This window comes from Eimeria necatrix, genomic scaffold (assembly GCF_000499385.1).
Source record: "Eimeria necatrix Houghton genomic scaffold, Enh_scaff187, whole genome shotgun sequence".
NCBI lineage: Eukaryota > Apicomplexa > Conoidasida > Eucoccidiorida > Eimeriidae > Eimeria > Eimeria necatrix.
The window spans coordinates 22,351-44,942 of record NW_013652516.1 but is presented as its reverse complement, the minus strand read 5'-3'; the positions used below and the strand labels follow the sequence as shown (position 1 = coordinate 44,942).

The window sequence follows — 22,592 nt, the reverse complement described above, 5'->3', positions numbered from 1 at the left end:
TACACCGCGTCTTCTGCTGCTCCAATATTCCCTGCAGCAGCAGCAACTTCATCTCTTTTCTAAAACATTGAGATCTACAGCAAAGGGAGCAGCAGCTTCTCTTCAGGGGAGCAGCAGCAGTGCTGACGCAGCACGGACTTCTGCAGCGGCCAATCAGAGGGCCCTTTTCAATTCTGAAGCTCAGCAGCAGCGGTAGCAGCAGCAGCAGCTGCTGCTGCCGCTGCAGCAGCTGCTGCAGCAGCGTCCACTGCACCAGCAGCAGCTGCTGCAGCAGCACTTGGCTGCACTGTTGCATCCACGTAATGAGGCGATGACACTCAAGTAGCATCAGAGCAGAAGCTGCTTCAGCAGCAGCAGCAGCAGCAGCAGCAGCAGCAGCTACTGTTGCAGATGTTACTGCCCAAAGTTGCTGCTTCTCATCTAAGCACTTCTCAGTTGTGGCAACCTGTGGAAGCTGCTCCTGTTCCTGCTGCTGCAGCTATGCTGAGGCAGCAGCAGAACCTGCTGCTGCTGCTGCTGCGCCTTTATGAAATGCTGCAAGCCGCGCAGCATGAAAACTCAATGAAGTGGACTTGGAGTGTCAGAGATTCACAGAAGTCTGCTGCAGTCTGTGCACCATAGTCTGCTGCAGCCTGCTGCAGTCTGCTGCAGCTGCAGTTTGCTGCAGTCTGTGCACTGCAATCTGCTGCAGAATGCCGCAGAATGCTGCTGCAGTTTGCTGCAGCCTGATGTAGTCTGCTGCAGCCTGCTGCAGCCTGCTGTAACTTGCAGCAGTTTGCGGCAGCGTGCTGCAGCTTGCTGCAGCAAGCTGCAGTTTGTTGCAGTTTGCTGCAGTTTGCGGCAGCTTGCTGCAGCTTGCTGCAGCTTGCTGCAGCTTGCTGCAGCTTGCTGCAGTATGTTGCAGTTTGCTGCAGTATGCTGCAGCAGCCGTTCGGGTGTGCTTTAAGCTTTAGCGGAGGCGCCCGCGACAGCTAAAGCTCTCCAGCAGAGAAGGTCCGTTCTCATAGTACTGCGCGCAAAGCAGCAGCAGCAGCGTTAGCAGCAGCAGCAGCAGCATTAGCAGCAGCAGCGTTAGCAGCAGCAGCAGCAGAGTTAGCAGCAGTAGCAGCAGTATAAACGGCACCTTAACGGCGCTGCCTCGAAATGAGCCACTAGTGCTGTGCTTCAACTGCTGCCTTGCTGCTGCCTTGCTGCCGCCTTGCTGCTGCTGGTGCTGCTGCTGCGTTGCTGCTGTGTTGCTGCTGCGTTGCTGCTGTGTTGCTGCTGCGTTGCTGCTGTGTTGCTGCTGCGTTGCTGCTGTGTTGCTGCTGCTCACCTGCTCCCTCGTCATGTTATTCAGATCGTAGTGGTGCTGGACACCAAACCGAAAGCCCCCACAGACGGCCGCATGACTGCACGCACACACAGTGCAGCTGCTGCTGTTGCTGCTGCTGTTGCTGCTGCTGTAGCTGCTATTGCTGCTGCTGCTGCTGCTGCTGCTGCTACGTGACTGCTGCTGCCGTTGCTTCTTCTGCAGCTCGTGCACTTGTTGCTGCTGCTTGGCTGCTGCTGCCTTCTTTTCTTCTTCTGCAGTCCACACAGCAGCTGCAGCAGCAGCAGCAGCAGCTGCTGCTGCTGCCTCAAAAGCGCTCAGGATGGAAACAGACGGCAGGCAGCAAACAAACTGAATACTGAATGTGCTGGTCGAGAAAAATAAAAAATTAAATAATGGAAGAAAGAGAGAAATGCATCAAACAGAAATGAAATAAAAGAAAACAAACTTACTGCTGCAGCTCCGGGTGAGGCAGCACATGCACACGGGGAAGGAAGGAAGCATGTGCTTTGCGGTATCGGTACAGCTCCTGCAGCAGCAGCAGCAGCAGCAGCACAGTTACAGTGGCGGCAGCAACAGTTGTAGCAGCAATAGCTGAAACAGCAGCAGCAAGACTTGGCAGTGCAGCTGCTGCTGCTGCCGGGGGAGGTGGGTCAATCAAATAAAACGAAGTGCTGCAGCAGCAGCCCCATGCAGCTCCTAGTGGTTCGTGTGGCAGCAGCAGCAGCAGCAGCAGCAGACCTCAGCAGTAAGAGCAGAGCGACAGCAGAGCCAAGCAGTCACCGGGGCTGCGGCAGCCGAAACTGCTCGAGTCAGCAACAGCAGCAGCCGCAGCAGCAGCAGCAGCAGCAGCAGCAGCAACGGCAGCAGAGGCAGCCGCAATCGCTACTTTATGCGCATCATCGCGCGGCAGCGGCGACTGCAGCAGCAAGTTGCGTTGGCCCCAGAAGCAGCAGATGCAGCACCTCAGCCTCTTGGTAGATGATGCCTCTGTGCACAGGCAGTAGCGACAGAAGTAGCAGCAGCAGCAGCAGCAAAGCAGCAGCAGCAGCAGCAGCAGCAGCAGCAGCAGCAGCTCACCCTAAGCTCCGTCTGAAGGCGAACCGCCACTCCGGGTATGAGTGACGTGCCCCCCACAACGAAAACATTTTGCAGCAAACACCTGCAGCAGCAGCAGCAGCAGCAGCAGCAACAGCAGCAGCAAGAGCTTGATCAGAAAGGACGATGAAGCCACAGCAGGCAGAAGCGGGGCAAACGCACCAAGGCAACAACGGCAGCAGCAGCAGCAACAGCAGCAGCAGCAGCAGCAACAGCAGCAGCAGCAGCAGCAGCAGCAGCAGGTTCTAGGGGATAAAAAGACAAAAATCACTTTCGAGTGTCTATGGGGCACTTCTCCACCACAGCTGCCACGGCTGTCTGCAGCGGCAGCAAATGGAGGGCGCTCAGGGGCTCCGCCTCGGCCTGCAGCAGCGCAGCAAACCCGCCAATTCGTAGCTTGCAGCAGCAGCAGCAGCAAAGGAGCAGCAGCAGCAAAGGAGCAGCAGCAGCAAAGGGGCAGCAGCAGAAGTAGCAGCAGCAGCAACAGCAGCAGCGACGGCAGCAGAGGAGCAGCAGCGGCAGCAGCAGCAGCGGCAGCAAAGGTGCAGCAGCAACAAAGGAGCAGCACCAGCAACGGAGCAGCAGCAGCAAAGCAGCAGCAGCAAGGCCGCAGCAAAAATGGCAGCAGGCCTCACCCGGCTGTGTCTGTACTCTGTGAGGGTCTTTGCGTCAAACAGAAGCTCGGCAGCAGCAACGCGACAGTCACCAACCAGCCACTGAGTCTCGAGCTGCTGCTGCTGCTGCTGCTGCTGCTGCTGCTGCTGGTGCTTCACATGTGTGTCCTCAGCGGCTTCCCAGAGTCCCTCCTCGCAGCGGCGCTTCTTCGTGTTGCTGTTGTAGTCTGCGCCCGGCCAGCTGCTGCTGCAGAAGCTGCTGCTGCTGCTGCTGCTGCAGCGGCTGCAGCCTCGAGGTGTACGTACACTGCAGGGGTTTTTCCTAGCCAGAGATGTTTCCGCAGCAAAAACGAGCCCTCTCTCTGTGGCGCAGCAGACGACTTGTTCCTTTACCGAGCGCGCTGCAGCCTGCAGCAGCAGCAGCAGCAGCAGCAGCAACGCAGCAGCAGCTGCTGCCGGGAAAGAACGCATGTGCTGCTGGTGCTGCTGGTGCTGCTGCTGCTGCTGCAAAGGAACTCAGGCTGTGAGGCGTCCCACCATTGCGCAGTAGCAAGGCCTGAAGTCGACTTTGACTGGCTGCTTCAGCTCCTGCTGCCTCTGCTGCTGCTGCTGCTGCTGCTGCTGCTGCAGCAAGCTGCTGCAGAGAAAAGAGTCTATGTCTCTGCCCCCCAGCGGCAACTCCACAGCCAAACAGCCCAAAGCTTGTCCAGACAAAATGGGAGTTATGCGAATGAGAGAAGCGCCCAAGTCCACAATGAGTCCCGAGAAGTGCTGCATGCAGCGCAGCACCTGCAGCGCGCTGCTGCTGCTGCTGCTGCTGCTGCTGCTGCTGCTGCTGCTGCTGTCTCCCAGGTCCGCAGACAGTTCAGCGGGACTCAGCAAGCAGCCGCTTATCGCCAAAGCCGAAAGTGTGTCCTGAGAAACGCACATGCACCAAAAGAAGTGCAGCAGCAGCAGCAGCAGCAGCAGCAGCAGGAGCAGCGGCGGCAAGAGTAGTACTACAGAAGCAGCGACAGTAATGGCAGCAGCAACAGCAGTAGCAGCATCAGCAGGAGCCGCATTAGCAGCAGTAGCAGCAGCGGCAGCAGCAGCAGCAACAGCAGCAGCAAGCACAGCAACAACGGCAGCAAAAGCAGTGGCGGGGACAGCACCAGCTGCAGCAGCATCAGCTGCCGCAGCACCTGCAGCACCACTAGCAGCAGCAGCAGCAGCAGCAGCAGCAGCAGCAGCAGCCTACCTTGTCCACTGAAAGGAACCTTTCCGCCTCCAGCAGCTCGAAGCAAATCTCCCCAAGGCGGCCGAAGTGCTCTGGAGACCTTAAGCTGCTTTCGCACCACAAGAAGCGGCCCCCCACAGTCTCCGGGTGCACCCTGCAGCAGCAGCAGCAGCAGCAGCAGCAGCAGCAGCAGCAGCAGCAGCAGTGGCAGCGGCAGTGGCAGCAGCGGCAGCACGGGGGTTGTGCGAGGTGAGGAACGGGGGCAGCTGCTGCTGATGAGGCTGCGCTGGAATTAAACCCGCATGCAGCAGCAGCTGCTGCTGCTGCAGCACCCCCAGCAGCGCCACAGCAGCAAAAGCAGCAGCAGCAACAAGACAAGAAGCATCTGCCGCAGTCGTAGCAGCAGCAACAGTATCCGCTTCAGCGGGAACATCAGATACTCTCAGTGCTGCTGCTACTAGTGCTGCTGCTGCTTACCCTGAGTCGGGTGCTGTGAGTACATCAAGAAGGGCATCTTCATAAAGAGTCCAGTTCGTGACTGTCCCTCTAAAGCCAGGCAAATAGCCGTCCCCGCAAACTTCTGCAGCAGCAGCAGCAGCAGCAGCAGCAGCAACAGCAGCAGTAGTAGTAATAGTAGTAAGAGCAGCAAATACAAAGGATGTGGCAGCGGCAGCAGCCGCTGCAGCAGCAGCTGCGGAAGTTGGCACTGCATAGATACCCCCTATACGCAGTATAGCGGCAGAGTCAAAGACCCTCACAGCAGCAGCAACAGCAGCAGCAGCAGACACAACTGCAGCAGCAGCAACAGCAGCAGCAGCAGCAGCAGTGTGCTAGTTACCCCAGGGCCTCCTGACCACTTGGGGCAAAATGAGGCTCTGCTCTTCTCCCTGAAAAGCACAGGGCTGCGGTGTACGTACAGCTCAGAGCCGCAAACGAACCCCACAAACCAAAGCAGCAGCAGCAGCAGCAGCAGCAGCAGCAGCAGCAGCAGCAGCAGCAGCTCTCGCTGGCCTAACGACTCCTGCATATATATATATATATATATATATACATATATTTTTTCAAATACTTTTATTTAATCGCATTAGTTATTCGCATGCATGCATTTATCTAAAAATTAATTTCTATTTATTTTTAATTATTCATTTAAATTTATTATTTGGATTATTTATGTTTTCAACTATTTGAATTATTTATTTATTTATTATTTAAATTATTTATTTTTATTTATTTATTTGTTCGAATTAAATTATTTAAATTATTTGTGTCTTCAATTATCTAAATTATTTATTTTATTTATTTATTTATTCAAATTGGCCCGCGGCTTTTCTGCGGGCAAACTGCTGCAGCAGCAGCTTTTGCTTTTTGTGCAGCAGAGATTTATAAATTGGATTTTTTTAATTTTTATTTTGAAATAAAATAAAATGTTTATTCATTTATATATTTTATATTTATTTATATTAAGGGGGGCCTTTGCGGCTTCAAACGCATGCAGATGCATGCATTTACGGGAACAGAAAACGGGGTGTATAGACACTCCCCATTTGCTGCGAGCCAGTGCAGCAGCAGCAGCAGCAACAGCAGCAGCAGCAGCAGCAGCAGCAGCAGCAGCAGGGCTACTGGGGGGCCCCAGGCCATGTGGGGCCCCGTGGCTGACCTCGGGGCCCCTCTCAGCACGCGAAACCCTAATGCAGTGAGAGCCCGCGTCTATAACAAGAATTGGGCTGCTGCTGCTGCTGCTGCTGCTGCTGCTGCTGCTGCTGCTTGCCTGGGCTCCCCAGGCGCAGCGCCAGAGCTGGTCGTCGTCGTTGGCCTTCAGCCACTCAAAGAAGCTTCTGCTGCTGCTGCTGCTGCTGCTGCAGGCGTAGGGGACAGAAGGCAGCTTGGCAGGCTGCTGCGCTGCTGCATCCTGCGGCTGCTGCTGCTGCGCTGGCTGCTGCTGCTGCTGGCCCGGAGGCGGCTGCTGCTGCTGCCGGTCATGCAGCTGCTGCAGCAGCTTCTTCTTTTCTTGCTGCTGCTCCAGCTGCTGCTGCTGCACTTCGTCCCAGTGCCCCATTCTCTCTAGGGGGCCCTCTGGGGGCCCCCCTCTACGCAGCGCAGCAGCTTCTACCCTGCGGTGTACATACACCTCAGGCTCTAACCCCTGACCTTCCAGACTTTTTTTGTTTTCATTTTATTTAATAAGACACCGGAAGCAGCAGCAAGTGCATGGGGGCCCCTGGGGGGCCCCCCAGGGGGGTCGTTGTGTTGCAAGAGGGGCCCCCCTGGGGCCCCTGAGGAGGGGCGGGGCCCTCCGTGGGGTTTTCCTTTTTTATTTCCTCTTAAATCGAATTGGCGTCAAAAGAATTCACTTGAAAAGAAAAGGTCGCGCTGCTGCTGCTGCTGCTGGTGTTGCTGCTGCTGCCTGAGTCGGCAGCAGCAGCAGCAGCAGCAAGAGGAAAGGCTCTACAGCAATGGCAGCTTAGCATACTTTGCCCAATTTTCTGACACCTCGTTTGCTGTGAAGCAGCGCATCAAGTGAAACTAGTTCCCTCTGCTGCTGCTGCTGCTGCTGCTGCTGCTGCTGCTGCTGCTGCGCTCGAACCAAGGGTGACTGCAGCAAGAGCTGCCCACCAGGGGCCTCATGGGGCCCCTCCTATGCGAGGAACCAGGGCAGTCTGCCTCTGAGTTGCAGCAGGGTACCACAAGCGGAGAGCAGCAGCAGCAGCAGCAGCAAGAGCAACAGCAGCAGCAAGAGCAACAGCAGCAGCAACAGCTGCAGCAAGAGCAACAGCAGCAGCAAGAGCAACAGCAGCAGCAACAGCAGCAGAAGCAAGAGCAACAGCAGCGGCAGCAAGAGCAACAGCAGCGGCAACAGCAACAGCAGCAGCAACAGCAACAGCAGCAGCAACAGCAACAGCAGCAGCAACAGCAACAGCAGCAGCAACAGCCGCAGCGAGAGCAACAGCAGCAACAGCAGGAGCAAGAGCAACAGCAGCAGCAAGAGCAACAGCAACAACAGGAGCAACAGAAGCAGGAAGGGCAACAGCGGCAGCAAGAGCAGAGGCAGCAGCAGCAGCAAAGGCTGCAGCAGGAGCAAGAGGAACAGCAGCAACGAAAGGAGCAGCAGCAGCAGACGCCCTTCTGGCTGCAAAGGGATGCAGCAACAGCAGCAGCACTAAAGCCCCTCCTCCACAGTTGGCCTAAGAAGGAGCTTTTCTTTTAGTAAGGCACCGTCAACTGCTGCTGCTGCTGCTGCTGCTACTGCTGCTGCTGCTGCTGCTGCTGCTCCACTTGCTGTTGCTGCTGTGAGCGCTTCTATTCCTGGAAGTGGACTGCTGCACTGCGTGCTGCTAACTGCTGCTTCAGCTGCAGCTGCTGCTTCAGCTGCTGCTTCAGCTGCTGCTGCACCTGCCGTCACACTCGCTGCTTCATTTGCGCAGCTGCTGCTGCAGCTGCTGCTGCAGCTGCTGCTGCAGCTGGTGGTGGATTAGCTTGCTGTTGTGTTTCCTCAGCGATTCCTTTCGTGGCTTTCTGCTGCAGCACCTGCGCAGCTTAAAGGAGCAGCAGCAGCAACCTGCTGCCACTGCAGATCAGCAGCAGCGCCAAAAGAAGCAGGAGGAACCCGCTGCTGTCAACAGAGGCCAGCAGCAGCAGCAGCAGCAGCAGCAGCAGCAGCAGCAGCAGCAGCAGCAGCAAGGACTCGATGCTACGCAGCAGCGTCTAGCGCACGAAGTCGTTTGTAAACGATCGCCTAGAGATGAGGAGGCGCAGCAGCAGCAGCAAGAACTGCTCCCGCAGGAGCAAATGCAGCAGCAGCAGCAGCAGCAGCAGCAGCGGCAACAGCAGCAGCAAGACCAGTGTGAGGCCACGGAATCCCCCATGTCCTCGTCCCAGCAGCCAGAAAACTGCAGTCCTTCGCAGCAGCAAACAGCAGCTCACTCTAGAGAGCAGCGACAGCAGCAGCAGCAGCAGCAGCAGCAGAAGGAACCTCCGGTAGCAGCAGCAGCAGCAGCAGCAGAAATGACGTATCTGCTGGAGTCCCCAGCTGGACTGCCGAGAGAGATGCGCTGCAGCGTGCGAAGGGGTCCAGACTTTCTTTATGTAAGCTAAAGGGCAGCAGCAGCAGCTGCTGCTGCTGCTGCTGCTGATGCAGCGGCAGCAACAGCAGTATCAGCTGCAGCTGCTGCTGCGCGCTCATCTGTCTTCAACACAGCTGCTGCTGGTTTTGCTTGCTGTCCTTGCTGCACTCAAAGCTGCCGTGTTGGTGTCGCTGCTGCTGCGGTTGCTGCTGCTGCTGCTACTCTTGCTGCTGCTGCTGCTGCTGCTGTTGCTGCTGCTCAGGTGTCTGCTGAGGTGCGGTGGGTGTCCGGCTTCAGCTGCTGGCCTGCTGCTTGCTGCGACTTCCTGCTGCTGCAGCTGCTGCAGCAGCGGCAGCGAAGAAGAGACGAACTAAATTGGCACTTCAACATTCTGTGCGCTGACGCAGCTGCAGAGGGCGCCGAGCCGCAGCAAGAACCGCAGCAGCAGCAGCAGCAGCAGCAGCAGCAGCAGCAGCAGCAGAGGCGGAGGGTGTGCATGTTGGTTTTGCGGCACCACATTCTGCAGCACGAGCCCCACTGGCTGGCCGAATGGATTGTTCTTGTAAGCTACTGCAGCAGCAGCAGCAAATTTAGGTTCCTGCTGCAGCAGCAGCAGCAAGTACAGATTCTTGCAGCAGCAGGAAATTTAGATCCTTGTAGTAGCAGCAGCAGTAAGTGCAGATTCTTTCAGCAGCTGCAGCAGCAGCAAATGCAGTTGCAGAAACAGCAGCAAGTGTAGATTCTGGCAGCAGCAGCAAAAAATGATGGCGAAAAAAATTAGTTTTCGCTCGAGTTGTGCTGTGCAAGCAATGCCGCCCCCGTTTCTGCCGCTGCTGCTGCTGCTGCTGCTGCTGCTGCTGCTGCTGCTGCTGCTGCTGCTGCTGCAGTTCTTGCTGCGGCTGTACGCCGACGTCATTCGGGCCCTTTCTGCTTCCGAAGCCACTCTGGCCTCAACTGCAGCAGCAGCAACGGCCCCGCTGCTGGCGTTTTGTGAAGAGCCCCCGACTCCGGCGCAGTATCTTCGCGTCAAGCGTCAGATGCAGCAGCAGCAGCAGCAGCAAGACCAGCAGCAGCTGCAGCAGCAGCAGCAGCAGCTCCAGCAGCAGCAAACGGACTGACTCCCGCTGCTGCTCTAGTTTTCCCTCCTTTCTTTTTCTTTTCGCAATACTTCATTTGTGTTCGCCCAGTATGTCAAAATCTGCAAAACGCACAGACAACAACTGCTGCTCTCGCTGTCGCTGCTGCTGCTGCAGCTGCAGCTGCTGCTGCTGCTGCTGCTGCTGTTGCTGCTGCTGCCTGGACGCTCACTTGAAGTGTCGGTACAAAGTTGAGGGACAGCGCGACCAGATTCGTAAACTGCAAATACCCACGGAGGCACACAAAACTAACTTTTAGCTAGCTGCTGGCCCTCCAGCTAGCTAGCTGGCTAGCTAGTAAACTAGATAGCTAGCTAGATAGCTGGCTAGCTAGCTAGCTAGCTACATAGCTAGATAGCTAGCTAGCTGTGTGGCCCCCTTGCAGTGCAGCAGGAATCGCACACACTGCAGCCGCCGCAGCAGCACAAGGGGCAGTAACAGCAACGGGGGCACCACCAATAGCAGCAAGAGCAGCAGCAGCAGCAACGCCGACATCAGCAACAGCAGCAGCAGTCCAGCGTCAGCAAAAAGAAGCACGAGCCTCAGCAACAGCAGCAGCAGCACGAGCGCCAACAAAGCAGCACCAGCAGCAGCAGCACGGGCGTCAGCAAAAGCAGCATCAGCAGCAGCACGAGCATCAGCAAGCGCCGCAGCAGCAGCAGCAGCAGCAGCAGCAGCAGACCAGAACGCGGGAATCCTTGAGCTGCTGCAGCACAGTGCCCAGCCTGGCCGCGGAGCCCACGAGGGCCAAAGAAGAAGAGATCAGCGAAAGGTGACCTGTGTGTTTATTTTTGTAATTCAAAAAGGCCTGGGGAAGCCGCGAAAATATCACTGCAGCGCAGCACACACAGCCCAGCAAGCCCTGCAGCAGCAGCAGCAGCTGCAGCAGCAGCAGCTGCTGCTGCTGCGGCTGCAGCAGCAACAGCTGCAGCAGCAGCAGCAGCACGGGGAGCGACGGCCGCGCATAGGGGAGATGAGAGTCAGACAAAAAGAAAGAAAAAAAAACCCGAAAAATAATTCAAGACATTCCAAGCCCCACTGCGCATGCATGCGCTGGAAGACACAAATAAAAGAAGTTGCAAATATTTGCATGCATGCGCTGGAAGACACAAAAATAAAAGTTGAAAATATTTTGCAAATATTTTCAAAGACTGCAATTCAAGCGGATGCATAAGGGCCACTGGAATCTACAGTTCCTCATATACCATTTATGGCTATACAGACGCATGCAGGAATGTATATATATATATATATATATATATATATATAATATATATATATAATAAATATATATATATATAATATACATAATATGTATATATATATATAACATATATATAATATATATGTTTATTATTTAATATAAATATGTTTTATGTATATTTATACATTTTTCTTATATGCGCACACGCATTCACAAATGTACATACAAATACATATTTAAATATATATTTACACATATACAGATACTTATCAGCAAACAGCATAAATATATATAAATGTGTATGCAAATATACATTTGCAGATACAGATATTTATTTGCAAACAACATAAATATATATATATATATATGTAATATAATTATAGATATAAAGATATTTATCAGCGAACAGCTGCACCGATAGATAACTGCTTTGAGTGTGTACATACACTGTAGGTGCACCTTGAGTGTCCATACACTCGGTGAAAGGCGCATGCAAATGCACATTTATTTGGCATCTTTGCATGTGCAGAATCTGTTGCTGCTGCTGCTTCTACAAGAACCCGAATTTACTGCTGCTGCTGCTACTGCAAGAACCTAAATTTGCTGCTGCTGCTGCTGCTGCTATTGCAAGAACCCATATTTGCTGCTGCTGCTGCTGCTGCTGCTGCTGCTACTACAAGAACCTGAATTTGCTGCTGCTGCTACAAGAATCTGTATTCGCATGCAAATAGACACCGAATGTATCTGTGAATGCATATACACATTTTGTTGCTGCTTTTATGCAAATGTGCACGAGTGCATGCATCTGTGCGGCAAATGTAAGTCAACTCAACCTTAAGTATATATATATATATGTATATATATATTATATATTATCTACCTTTATGCACTAATACATATGTGCCTTACTATACAAATATATAGAATATACAGCACGAACGCATGCAATGTGCGTGCATGCAGAACGATATATATACATATATATATTATATACATATATATGCACTAATACATATATGCCTTAGTATACAAATATATAGAAAATACAGCACGAACGCATGCAACATGCGTGCATGCAGAATGCATGCATGCATGCATGCATTTAAACGCACAGAGCGGCACAGGGACCAGCCCTGCGAAGTTGACGACGCTTTTGCTGAGCGTCTGCGGCAAATAGTTATTATAAAGAGACCAAAAAAGAAATCCCAAAAGTGAAATTGCCAAAAGGCCGAAGCGGCGGCGGCGGCGGCTGCCTGGGGTGTACGTCCAGTACATGTGCAGCAGCAGCGTGTTCTGAATGCCTGTCCAGACGAACAAACAATGTGCAAAAAGACCAATTAAATAATTAATTAATTAACTAATTAATAATTAATTAATTAATTAATTAATTAATTATCAATAATTCATTAATGATAACCAATTTCTGCATTTCGACAGCGTTTGCTGACGGATCAGCAACGCGACTAGATCCAAACACGCAGGCGCTGCACCGGACCCCAGAAGCGAAACCCTACTAAACCCTAAACCCTAAACCCTAAACCCTAAACCCTAAACCTTAGAATAAAAGGCTGACTCAAGTGGAAGGCACGCGGCCTGCTGCGAAAAGGGGAAGAAGCACTCGCGATACCCCGAAGTTGCTGCTGCAGCTGAGCTCCCAGGCTCGATAAACCCTAAACCCTAAACCCTAAACCCTAAACCCTCCTCACCGATGAACAGAGCCTCTCCCCAAGTAGCAAAAGGGTGTTTAAGAACAAGATTATACCCTACAACTAGTTCTGCAGCGAAAACCTGAGACCCAGCGCGAGCCAAACCCTAAACCCTAGGCCTCAACTGCTGACACCCTAAACCCCCGCTCGTGGCCCCGCAGCAGGCGTGTTCCAACGCAGAGCTTGACGCGGCGCAACAGAGGCAGGGTCTAGGGTTTAGGGTTTAGGGTTTAGGGTTTGGAGCTCACTTCAGAAACCACCGTGGCATAAGATATGCCAGTAATACTTCTCGCCGACCAAACTTTCAACAGCTGCGGGACTCTGACAACGAGGGCCCCCGTAAGAATGAGAACATTAGTGATTAGGCCGATGGACTGTACGTACACCCCAAACCCTAAACCCTAAACCCTAGACCCTCGGTCCCCCCAAAGCCGCTCAAGCCTTGGGAGCTGCCGGTGGCTGTCTGCACTCTGCAAACCCTAAACCCTTCCAAAACCCTAATCGCTGATTCTAAAACGCTGAGTCGCCATTCGAGGGACCACTGGGAGGTTTACGGGAAGGCAGAAACAACGGGACAGTGCAGCTGAGCCTGCCTAGGGTTTAGGGTTTAGGGTTTAGGGTTTAGGGTTACCTCCCTGACGCAGGGCCCTGTGAATGTGTAGTTGTCGAAGGCAACGGCGCATGCAGGCGAGGCAAAGCCCCAAGTCTGCATGAGGCTGCCGACGCCCATTTTGGCTGGGGGCGGCGGTGCCCTCTGGGTTTGTTCCTTTCAGGGTTTAGGGTTTAGGGTTTAGGGTTTGGAGGTTTGATTCTGAAGGGGCACTTGGCTTCGGGGGCTGCGAGTCTGGGCCGCGCGAAGAGAGGCTGAGTCTCGGCAACAGGAATTGAACTCTGCCGAATCTGTTGAATGCAGAGAGAAGACGGAGACGGGCCGCCGCTATTCTCTAGAAGTCTCGCGCGTCAAGTTGCTTTTATTTGCGCAAGTTTAATTGGAAGAATTCAATTACTTTTTTGCATCGTCAAGGCGCTTGCAAGTCGTGTTCAGACAAAGCAAAGGTGAACGACGGAGAGGCACGCGTGCGGCGGGCGTGCGGCTCAGCCTTTTCCAGAAAAAGTGGAAGAAAAGGATTAATTGAATTTTAATAATTGCAATTAATTCATCTTCTTCCTCTTCAAACGCAGACTCCGCAGCAACGCAACACAGCCCGCAACCGCGGCGAGTCTGCGGTCTAGGCACTCACTCGGTTGCTCGCGCTTCTCCTGCGTCGAACCCTCATGTTTCAGATTTTCCTTTCAATTTTTCGAAAAAAAGGATATAAACAAAAGTTTAACTCAATTTTAGGCGAGAAGACGTGGCTAAGGGCGCACTCAAACTCTCAGCATGACTGCCGACATGCGCAGGCAATGGACGGCGTTCCACCACCCCCCAAAGCGTGCCGTTCCGCTGGCAAATTAGATCTGAAATCCGGCGAAAGAAGTTGAATTTTAAGCTCTTATTTCATTAAACTAAATAGAATAATGAGAAAAAATAAAAGAAAATGGACGGGACCTGCTTAATGATGCTTGCCGTCTTGTCGCTGTCGTGCCAGCCAGCGTCTCGCAGCCACTTTTAGCCTGTTTCCTCTTTCAAGTCTTCCAGAATGAAAAGAGCGAACTAGCCTGAGTTTGACTCAAAATATTAGTTTTTGAATATTATCCTGTTGCGGGTAGAGCTGCTTTACAGCGAAGCGTGTGAATGAAGAGGAGAAATGTGAACAGCAGGAATTCTTGAATGTTGATTAATCCCTTCTTTCACAATCTCTTACAAAAGCTGCAGTATATATCACAGGGCTTCAGCTACAGGTGAACAAATTAGTGAGGGTCAACAAAACAATAATAGAGGATGGTCGTTTGTGAGTCTCTCCTCCTTCGCCCGCAGGGCGCAGACAGATAAATAGATCGGCGGTGTTGATCTAGTGAATAAAATAGCACGTAGCTCAACCCGCATATAAAATATGTGAAGCTTCACTAAAAATAAGAAAAGAAAATAAATAAAAGTCAAAATAGCGCTAACGACCGGCAAGCCAACGACGCTTTTGCATGCAGGCTGAGGCGCCTCATAAATACAATTGTAGAAAGCAAAGGTGCTTCTGATCATAAAACTGAACGGAAAAAGTACAAACACTTAAAGCTCCTTCATCAAGGAAATGTACTCGCTTTCTCCCTCCTCCGCTGCCGGCTTTTCTGCAGGTTCCTGACGGACACTGGCCTTAGAAGCCCTGGCTTGAGATCTTCTTTGTCTTCTTTTCTTTTCTTCTGCAGTTTCAAACAGCTTGGGGTTGGCCTCCACGTACAACGGCTCAGGTTCAGGAGCAGTTGAGACGGAGCTTCTGCTGCTGCTACTGGAGCTGATGCTGCTTCTGGGGCTGGGCGTTGGTGGCACAGGTTCTGCTGCTGTTCCTGGTGCTGCTTCTGCTGCTGGTGCTGCTGCAGCCACCTCTGTCGCGCTCGCCTCTATATACTGTTTAAACAAGTCCTCGTCTTCCCACACGGGAGACAAAGCAACCAGCAGCTCCTCCATTACCGATTCTGAAAAGGCACACGTTGAAACTCGCAAAAGTACAAAAGCCAATAAGAACGAACAAAAGGCTAGATCAAGCAAAAGTCAAAACAGAGAAAAGACAAAGTAATAAAGCATGGCGAGACAAGAAAGGGGGCACAGTTACCTAGTGCACAGAAGAGCAAACTAAAGCATGGCGAGACAAGAAAGGAGGCACAGTTACCTAGTGCACACGCAAACTAAAAGGCAAGACCCACACAGCAACACAGAAAAGAAGCAGGCAAACAAGAAGCAACGACTCTACGACTCAGCAGCAAGCTCTTGTTTGCGTCTGTCTCACCGAAAATGGGGCCGCCAGTATCTCTGTTGCAGAGAATGAAAAGCTTTGGGTGTTTGTTGATGAGGCTCGACCCAGCAAGAACAAGGTGCTCCGTCAAGGTCTGGCCCGCAACGTTGGACAGGAACAAATTGTGGGCCAGTTCGTGTGTCTGGCCTTTGGCGCAGCTGTGGAGAGTGCCGGAAACGTGCAGCACGGCGCAGAGGCCTAGCACATTAGTTTGGCCTTTTTTCAGTTTGCGTTTGCTCTTTGTGCCCAGTTGAGAATGAACATAAGTTCTAAATCCCTCCTGGATCACGAGAGGAAGAGATAGAGAAACGCCCAGGCTGTTCGCCAGGCCGCCGTACATAGACCGCGCCTTGAGCCGCATGCCGCTGGGAGCCTCAGAGGACTGTGTCGCAATAGCGCCGGCAGCATTAACTGCGAGAGGCAAAAAGAAAATCAAAGAAAACAGGAAAGCAAATGACGGGAAGGGTGAGGCGCTGATAAAAAGCCAGATTACAAACACCAACTACACCGAATAGCGGCATCATTCTGCCAAGCAGCACCACCCAACAAAATATATGTGGTCCAAGAAAATTGGCGCAAACAAATCGCGAATAAAAGTAGAGAAACAGCACTGTGAGCACGAAGCAGGCAGCAAGCAGCAGTTTAATACATGAATTGAATTTTGAATGATGAGCATAGCGTGCATTCAGCTACATGCAGGCCCAAAAATGGTACTAGAGCGTACTGAGGGAGGAACAGTACTTCGTATCAGCACCTGCAGGAAACAAAGCGCAGCAGGCCGAAGATGAACGAATACAGCTTCATAATTATTGTACGGATCTTAATTTGCTTCTACGGTTCAATGTGCTCTGTTGTTCTTCCTGCGAAACTTTTCATGTCCTTGCACGCGCGAACCACTAAAGTTCCTTGTGAGTGGGCTGATGCAAAATAGGCAGCTGAACGAGAATTTCATTAGCTGCTTAGCTTATTAGCCAAGACCTTACTTTTGGCGAATGCTTTTATGACTTTACGTTTCTGCTCGTAGGCCTTTTCATCTTGCCTTGCCTCTTCTCCTACATCGCTGTAGGGGAACAAAAAGTACTTGTGGAGGTTAGAAATTCTTTCAATGAGCGCTGCATGAGCCAGAACCCCGCTGGGGTTCTCCACCATCGAGGATTCGAGAACCTGCTGCCAGCCAGCCAAGAGGGCCCCCATGGCACCGCAAACTGCAGCAAATCGGGGAGCGTTGCGGCCTCCGGACTTTTTTAGAAGCATGGGAGTCATTGTCGCCAAACGCAACAGGAGATCGTCTGTTGCTTTCGTCAAGTCCAGTCTCTTTCCTCCTAGGGTAGATGAACTCCTCACGGGACAATCAGCTAAAAAGTAGGAAAGCGAAGTACACAAAGGCACACTCCACATGATCTTTCTAATCTGATTAAAAACACATTGTGCAAGAGAAGAAACGGCATTTGCTAGACAGGGTCGGTGCAGGCAACAGCACGCGTTCGCATGTCTAAAACTCACCGGATACTTCAACCCAGTAAGGTAGTCTGCGATAGGGGCCTGAAACAAAAACAGTATGACGAAGTAAGACCAAACATGAGATACGAAGGAGTTTACTTTTTATTTAAACGAAAAAAACAAGAGAAAAGGCGAACATTGAAACGATGTCAAATACTCAAAGAAAAAAATGGCACTGAGGCACTTACCATGCCTTTTTGAGATGGCTTGTTGGAAGAAAGCCCAGGGCATAGACGCAGCGATCTCCGCCTCGTCTGGAGCAACTGAGGCGACCGGTCTGCCGACGGCGCCTGGTGCTTTTTTGATGGCTGGAATCTCGTGGTAGATTTCTCTTTCCGAAGGTTTGATGGGAGCATATATGCCTTCTTTAGGCTTCTCTTCCTCAGGCGCCGTCGGTTTAACTCTAGCTGCAGCTGCTGCCGCTCCTGGTGCCTCTGAAGTTGTAGTAATGATAACTTGTCTTGTAGCCTGAGGTATGTTAGGGAAATTCCTAATTATCCGCTCGCTAATCTCGGGTGCTTCGCCCCCAGCTGCGTTAACGACCCAGCTCATGGTGCCCTTGTCAAGCATCATATGGGAAGCTGTAGACGCAAGACACAAGAGAGTAGCAAAATAAATTGCCATATATACCAAGGTACGTTTAAACACAGAAGGCTGTAATCCGGCTGCATCTCCGTCTTATTGAGTATAGGCAACACTGAACCATGAGTTTCGTCTATTTGAGCCACGCCTGGACTTAAAAAATGGAAGCGAAATTAAATGTTCAACCGTTTGCTGAGCTTACATTGTACAGTCTCAAGGAACAAGGCGGCTTCCTCCGAGTTATCTAAAGTAGTTTTGCCTTCTGGCCAGCCAGCCAAGCGCATACACAGAAGGAAATGCTGGGGGGAGCTCAGGCGCAAGCGTTGAAACAGAGACAAGACTGGTTCCCCTAGGACAACGCGTGGTTCTGATATCGCAAAAAGAAGCAGAAATAGAGCGAGAGAAGTGAGGATCTAATGACACGACGGAATAAAGGGAAAAAGGGGGGAAATGGAAACAGATACAAGAAATGAGCTCAGCAATTGTGGCAAATTTGAGAAGTCCGCAAAGGCAAAAGACATAGAGAGGCAGACGCAACGGGAAGCGGCAACCAATGCAATGAAGGGATCTGGGAGGGGGAAGATAGAGGTAGACACGAAGTCAGCACAAAATGGGGACAGAGTCAAAACTAAAAGAGGCAAATCAACTTAAGCACAACTTCTATCGAACCTGGCGGTTTTGCTGTCTCTCCGAGCTGTTGCAACCACGCGTTCATCGCTGAAGCCAAAATCAAAGAAAGGTAAATCGAGGGCGCATTTACAGCCGAGTTGGCGGAAGGTAGAAAACAGGGACTAGGGATTAATAGCAAAGTAGCATACAGCGCCTTGCAATAGAAAGCAAACGCTTGACTTACATTCTATTTTTCCAGGCAGCAGCGCAGAAACACCAAGACCCATGCCTGCAACAAAGCGAAATAGGTATGACAAGCAGCATGCAAATGACAAAACAAAGCCGAGGAAGAAGCTCCAAGAAGTGACAAAGGCTTGTTCGCGGCGGCTACGATGAGTGGATTCAAGGGTGTGCGTAATCAGCTGTTTCAAGAGTTTGCGGCTCCCATCTAGACTTGTAGTAGTACAGGCTGGAGCTATCAGCATATCTATCGCTCTTTTTAATCTATATACGTATACTATTATATTTATATCTTTCTTGTGTTAATTTGCTTCTTCAAATGGCATCGCACTTTCGGAGTAAAAGTTGCCAGCCGCATAGGCCAACCAGTTTCCTCTTTGTGGTCTTGCTTTTGGTTCGTCCAGTGTTAGACCTAAGCAATTAACAGACATTACAGAACCGTAACAGAAATTGCAAAGACGCCTCACAGAGAGCCTCCTTTCTAGTCGAAATATGTAGTCAGCTACACACCGTACAATCCGCTCGGTAGCCTAATTTACAGATTCAGAAAGATAAGTGAGCAGCTACTTTGCAGAGGTGACAGTTGGCTATGTCGCACCTGTGATGATCAGTTGTAGCGCTCTCATCTCGCCTTTCACGGATCCGTTGAGTGACATGTTGCAATGCTGCATTTGAACATTTAGAACTCCATCATCTCCACAAACAAACCCTAAAGTATTTACAATCACTTCATGCGCTTGACCAAACAGGCTTTCTCTGTCAGCGTAACGATCCCAGGAAGGATGCTGGATCCGCTTAGCAAACATTCGCTGAACCAGCAATGCATACTGCTCCGTCTCTTGCACCCTTGGCGCCCAGAAAGGTACAATCAGAGATAGGGCCTCTTGCGGGACCAGAGAGGTCCCTTGCGGGCCTCTTACAGCGTTGTAGTACTTCAAGACAACGTTCAGGGTCCACTTGGATATGGAGGTTTCCGGCACGCCTGAGAGTATAACGAAGGGCTTTCTCGTTGTTATTTTTGCCTACTTCTTAGGAACTGCGCTTCCCTTTTGGCTCACGCGACCGTTACTTTTGTTTCTTTTCAACAAACTCACCAGGTAATAGCTCTTGGAGAGCCAGTCGATCTGAGGCCTCCAATATGGCAAACAGAGCAGTCTCCAGGTCGCCAAGTTCAACTAGACAGAAAAGCAAAGTAAAAGATTCGAAAGTAGACACTAAACTCTACCGCCGCTTTTTAGCGAATTTGGTTGTGAGCAGAAGCTTTTGCATGCTCGCATAGACCCCGTACTATTAGGACAAATAACTTTTCTTCTGTGCTGATACTTCATTTTCACGATTACTATCTACTGCTGGCCCGTATGCACAGATGGACAAAAAGCATATAAATGTACTTATGTCTCAAAATTCGTCAGCATACAAACACAAGCTTCCAAAAACATATGAATGTGTACGTAAAAATATGTGTAATTGTAGATTAGGTGAAGAGCAACTAACCTCTTCTTGTGTTTAATCGTCTGCGGAGGTCCTCGGATATTTCTGTATAGCACACAAAAGCCAGGACATATTTTGCTATGATGTATGAAGAACTGCGCCCGTGATTAATCTTTTGTTTATCTTCCTAGATTAAAATAAGAAAACCAGATTTCTTCCAGAATAAACTGATCCATGAATCCTTAAAAAGTAGCCAATTCGCTCACTGTCGGGTAGAGTCATATCGATTGCAGATTGCAATTCTAGTGCCGTAGAGTACTCCAGAGCTGAATTGAAACAAAGTGAACCGCATTTGATAAATGCTAAATAAGCCGTAGGATGTATTCTTCCAAACAAAAGCTAGCAGATGCGCTTCTATGGAATTGTGGTCTGGCGTATGTCCCCAACTTTTATTTTCCTTTCGAGCAGCAAATTCAAGTTCCAGGGGCTTACAATTATCACCACTATTTGCTCACTCGGTGCGGTCTTAACTTCGAGGGCCAACAGCGCCTTCGCCAGCTTGTCCTCTGCGGCATTTGGAGTGGCAAATGACACAAAAAGCCCCTAGTACTGTTGTTCTGTATGTTTCTCGAGCTGGATTTTATGCATTTCTCTCATTTTTGCCTTATACTTTGTCTGCTAGGTTGTGCTTCTTTTTTCCTTATCCACTCTACGTATTGCAATTATCTTTTTACCAGGTGAGTCCTCCGGTCCAGCCAAAGGCGCCGCTGTGGCAGCCGCGCCTAGCGGTGCGGCCTCTCGCTCTGGAGAAGGAATTTCAGCTGCTGGTGCTTCAGTAGGTGGCTGCTGCAGCTTTTGCTGTTCGGCAGTCCCGGCTGTAGCTGCCTCAAGGCCAGGCTGTGCTGCTTCCTCTGGAGACTTTTGCGTGGCCACTGCAGCTTCAGCTCCCTCGCCGGCTGTAGGCGCCGCTTGTGCTGCAGGTGGTGCTGCTGCCCCTGGGGCTCCTACTGCTGCTTCAGGAGCTTCCGGTCCCCGCGCTACAGCTGCACCTGCGGTGCCTGCCTCCCCTGCTGGCTCGGTGGCGCTTAGGCCAGCCAAATCAACTGTGTCTGCCTCTCTGAACTCGGCGAAGGAGCCAGCAGTGAGCCCGTCCAGATCAGTACCTGAGAACAGTGGCGCACCTACACGAGTCAAGGAGGCCAATGAGGTGGAACAAAATAGGGTGTGTGTTCACTGCAAAACGCTGTAAAAAAACACAAAAACAATGGAAGTGAGGACTATGGAAGGGACTGGAAAAACGCGCGTAGTGATGGAAACAAAGAGTCAGACAGCGAGCCTTACCGTTCAAGGCGTTGACTTTGGCCGCAAGCGCCCAGGCGCAACAAAGTGAAATAAATGCCTTCATCTTTAGCTAATGTACAAGTTGAGTCTTAGCGACGTCGAAACCGGCACAACGCGACAGAGTTACGGAGGGCTCAAGGGCCGTTCTGGCGTCGAGTGCACGAAGGCCACAGACAGTGATTTGGCGACACGTGCGCATGAAAGAATAGACAAACGCACGAAGACAAATCACATAAAAGAATTTAAATACATTTCCCTCCTCTTAGCTACTTATTTCATTTGGAAAGAGGCAGAGAGGCCCCTTCAGCTCGCCAGCAGCAGCGGCATGGGCCCACTGCGGCGCTTCTGTCGCTACTCACCGTCAGCAGGGGGATTGAGGCCTCTGTCTGTTCCTCTAAATGAAGCAGCTTCAGAGCTAGTTCAAAACTAGTTTCACATAATTTTTGGTATTAAACTCGAAAGTCAATAATTATTGCTGTATAATGCGTTTTCATGAGTTACTGCATTGGGCTCATTCGCCTGATCACTCCTCGCGCATGGCCCAGACCAATGGCAGTGAGCTATGAGCTGGGCAGTTAAATACGTGATAAGGCCAAGTGTACCTAATTTACAAATTAATTCAAGTATTATGCTTTTAAATGCTTTTAATCGTTTTTCACTTTCTCCAAATTTGCCCATTTCAGGCGCCTGTGGTGCGTACCTGTCAGCGAGACTCCTGTCTTCATGCCTCAAGCTCATGAAACAGTCATGCAGGACAGCCGGCAAAGTTAGGCAGCTTGTAGACCCGTAAAAGACACAGACGCCCGCTAAGTCTTATATAATTCGCCTCACAGGATAAACTGTTCCCAGCATTTGCTAGTGTTCACCGCCTAGCCTAACATGCGCGAGAGTCTGACTTGCGGAGTCGCAGCTTTACTTTGGTTTCATTAACAATTTTCGCAGTCAAAAAAATGAGTGAACCTTTGCTCTACTGCTACTGGCAATTGCCTATGGTCTGCACCAGGAACTGCCGCAGCACTAGAGGGACAGGAAATAGCTGGTACCCACGGAGGAAGAGAATGAAAAAAGCGCACAAGCAACCAAGAGGAGCCGAATATGCAAATCTTCATGTCAATAACTTGCATTTGATGCCAGAAAATTGCTAGTGAACTCCTGGTGTATGTGCAAGACAAACGTTTGCTGAATCAAGGCGTCGCCAACATAGGAGGAAACAGACACTCAAAAAAAATTGCATAATAATGGAAAATTCCCACTATAAACAACATTTGCCTATCGTACGATGACAAGTTGACTCCTAAAAGCACCGCAAGTACTGCTTTTTCGTCATTCCAAACAGCACATATCATCGGCGAAGAGTTACTTGAACACGCTAACTTCCTACAATTTTTGCGTCATCACATTTTCCGCCTCCGTATAATAAAGCCTATGTTCTGATATTATCTCAAAGTACACGTGTGCTCGCTGCAAGTGGAAGATGGTACGACGTAAATACCAAAGGATTTGCCATGAGGTGAACATAGATAGCCAGTAAGGCTCTGAATATTAGCAACGAGAAGGGGCCAAAGCAAATTGGTAGCTCACTGCTAGCATCACTTAAATAAATTGAAAGCTTCGTTCAGGATTCCACGCTATCATTAGGTGAAAACGTGCATAAATC

General features: G+C 50.9%; 3 protein-coding genes across 3 annotated transcripts; 1 reads left to right on the top strand and 2 right to left on the bottom strand.

The window, feature by feature from the left end:
• Positions 1-949: 949 nt before the first annotated feature.
• Positions 950-6,296, bottom strand: ENH_00024130 (hypothetical protein, conserved; the record flags this gene model as incomplete). Its single annotated transcript, XM_013579712.1, has 10 exons — positions 950-1,009; positions 1,124-1,670; positions 1,765-1,841; positions 2,393-2,474; positions 2,682-2,773; positions 3,046-3,432; positions 3,562-3,939; positions 4,262-4,394; positions 4,718-4,946; positions 5,750-6,296. 10 exons carry the CDS (start codon positions 6,294-6,296, stop codon positions 950-952), a joined length of 2,532 nt encoding a protein of 843 aa, XP_013435166.1.
• A 567-nt stretch (positions 6,297-6,863) lies between these two features.
• On the top strand, positions 6,864-9,419 carry ENH_00024120 (hypothetical protein, conserved; the record flags this gene model as incomplete). The annotated part of the gene is made up of 4 exons (XM_013579711.1): positions 6,864-7,444; positions 7,735-8,323; positions 8,564-8,863; positions 9,189-9,419. 4 exons carry the CDS (start codon positions 6,864-6,866, stop codon positions 9,417-9,419), a joined length of 1,701 nt encoding a protein of 566 aa, XP_013435165.1.
• A 5,092-nt stretch (positions 9,420-14,511) lies between these two features.
• ENH_00024110 (hypothetical protein, conserved) lies at positions 14,512-20,999 on the bottom strand (the record flags this gene model as incomplete). The annotated part of the gene is made up of 14 exons (XM_013579710.1): positions 14,512-14,915; positions 15,227-15,643; positions 15,957-15,986; positions 16,216-16,587; positions 16,736-16,774; positions 16,921-17,313; positions 17,984-18,031; positions 18,168-18,212; positions 18,762-19,145; positions 19,258-19,338; positions 19,861-19,920; positions 20,110-20,160; positions 20,329-20,757; positions 20,936-20,999. 14 exons carry the CDS (start codon positions 20,997-20,999, stop codon positions 14,512-14,514), a joined length of 2,817 nt encoding a protein of 938 aa, XP_013435164.1.
• Positions 21,000-22,592: the final 1,593 nt, after the last annotated feature.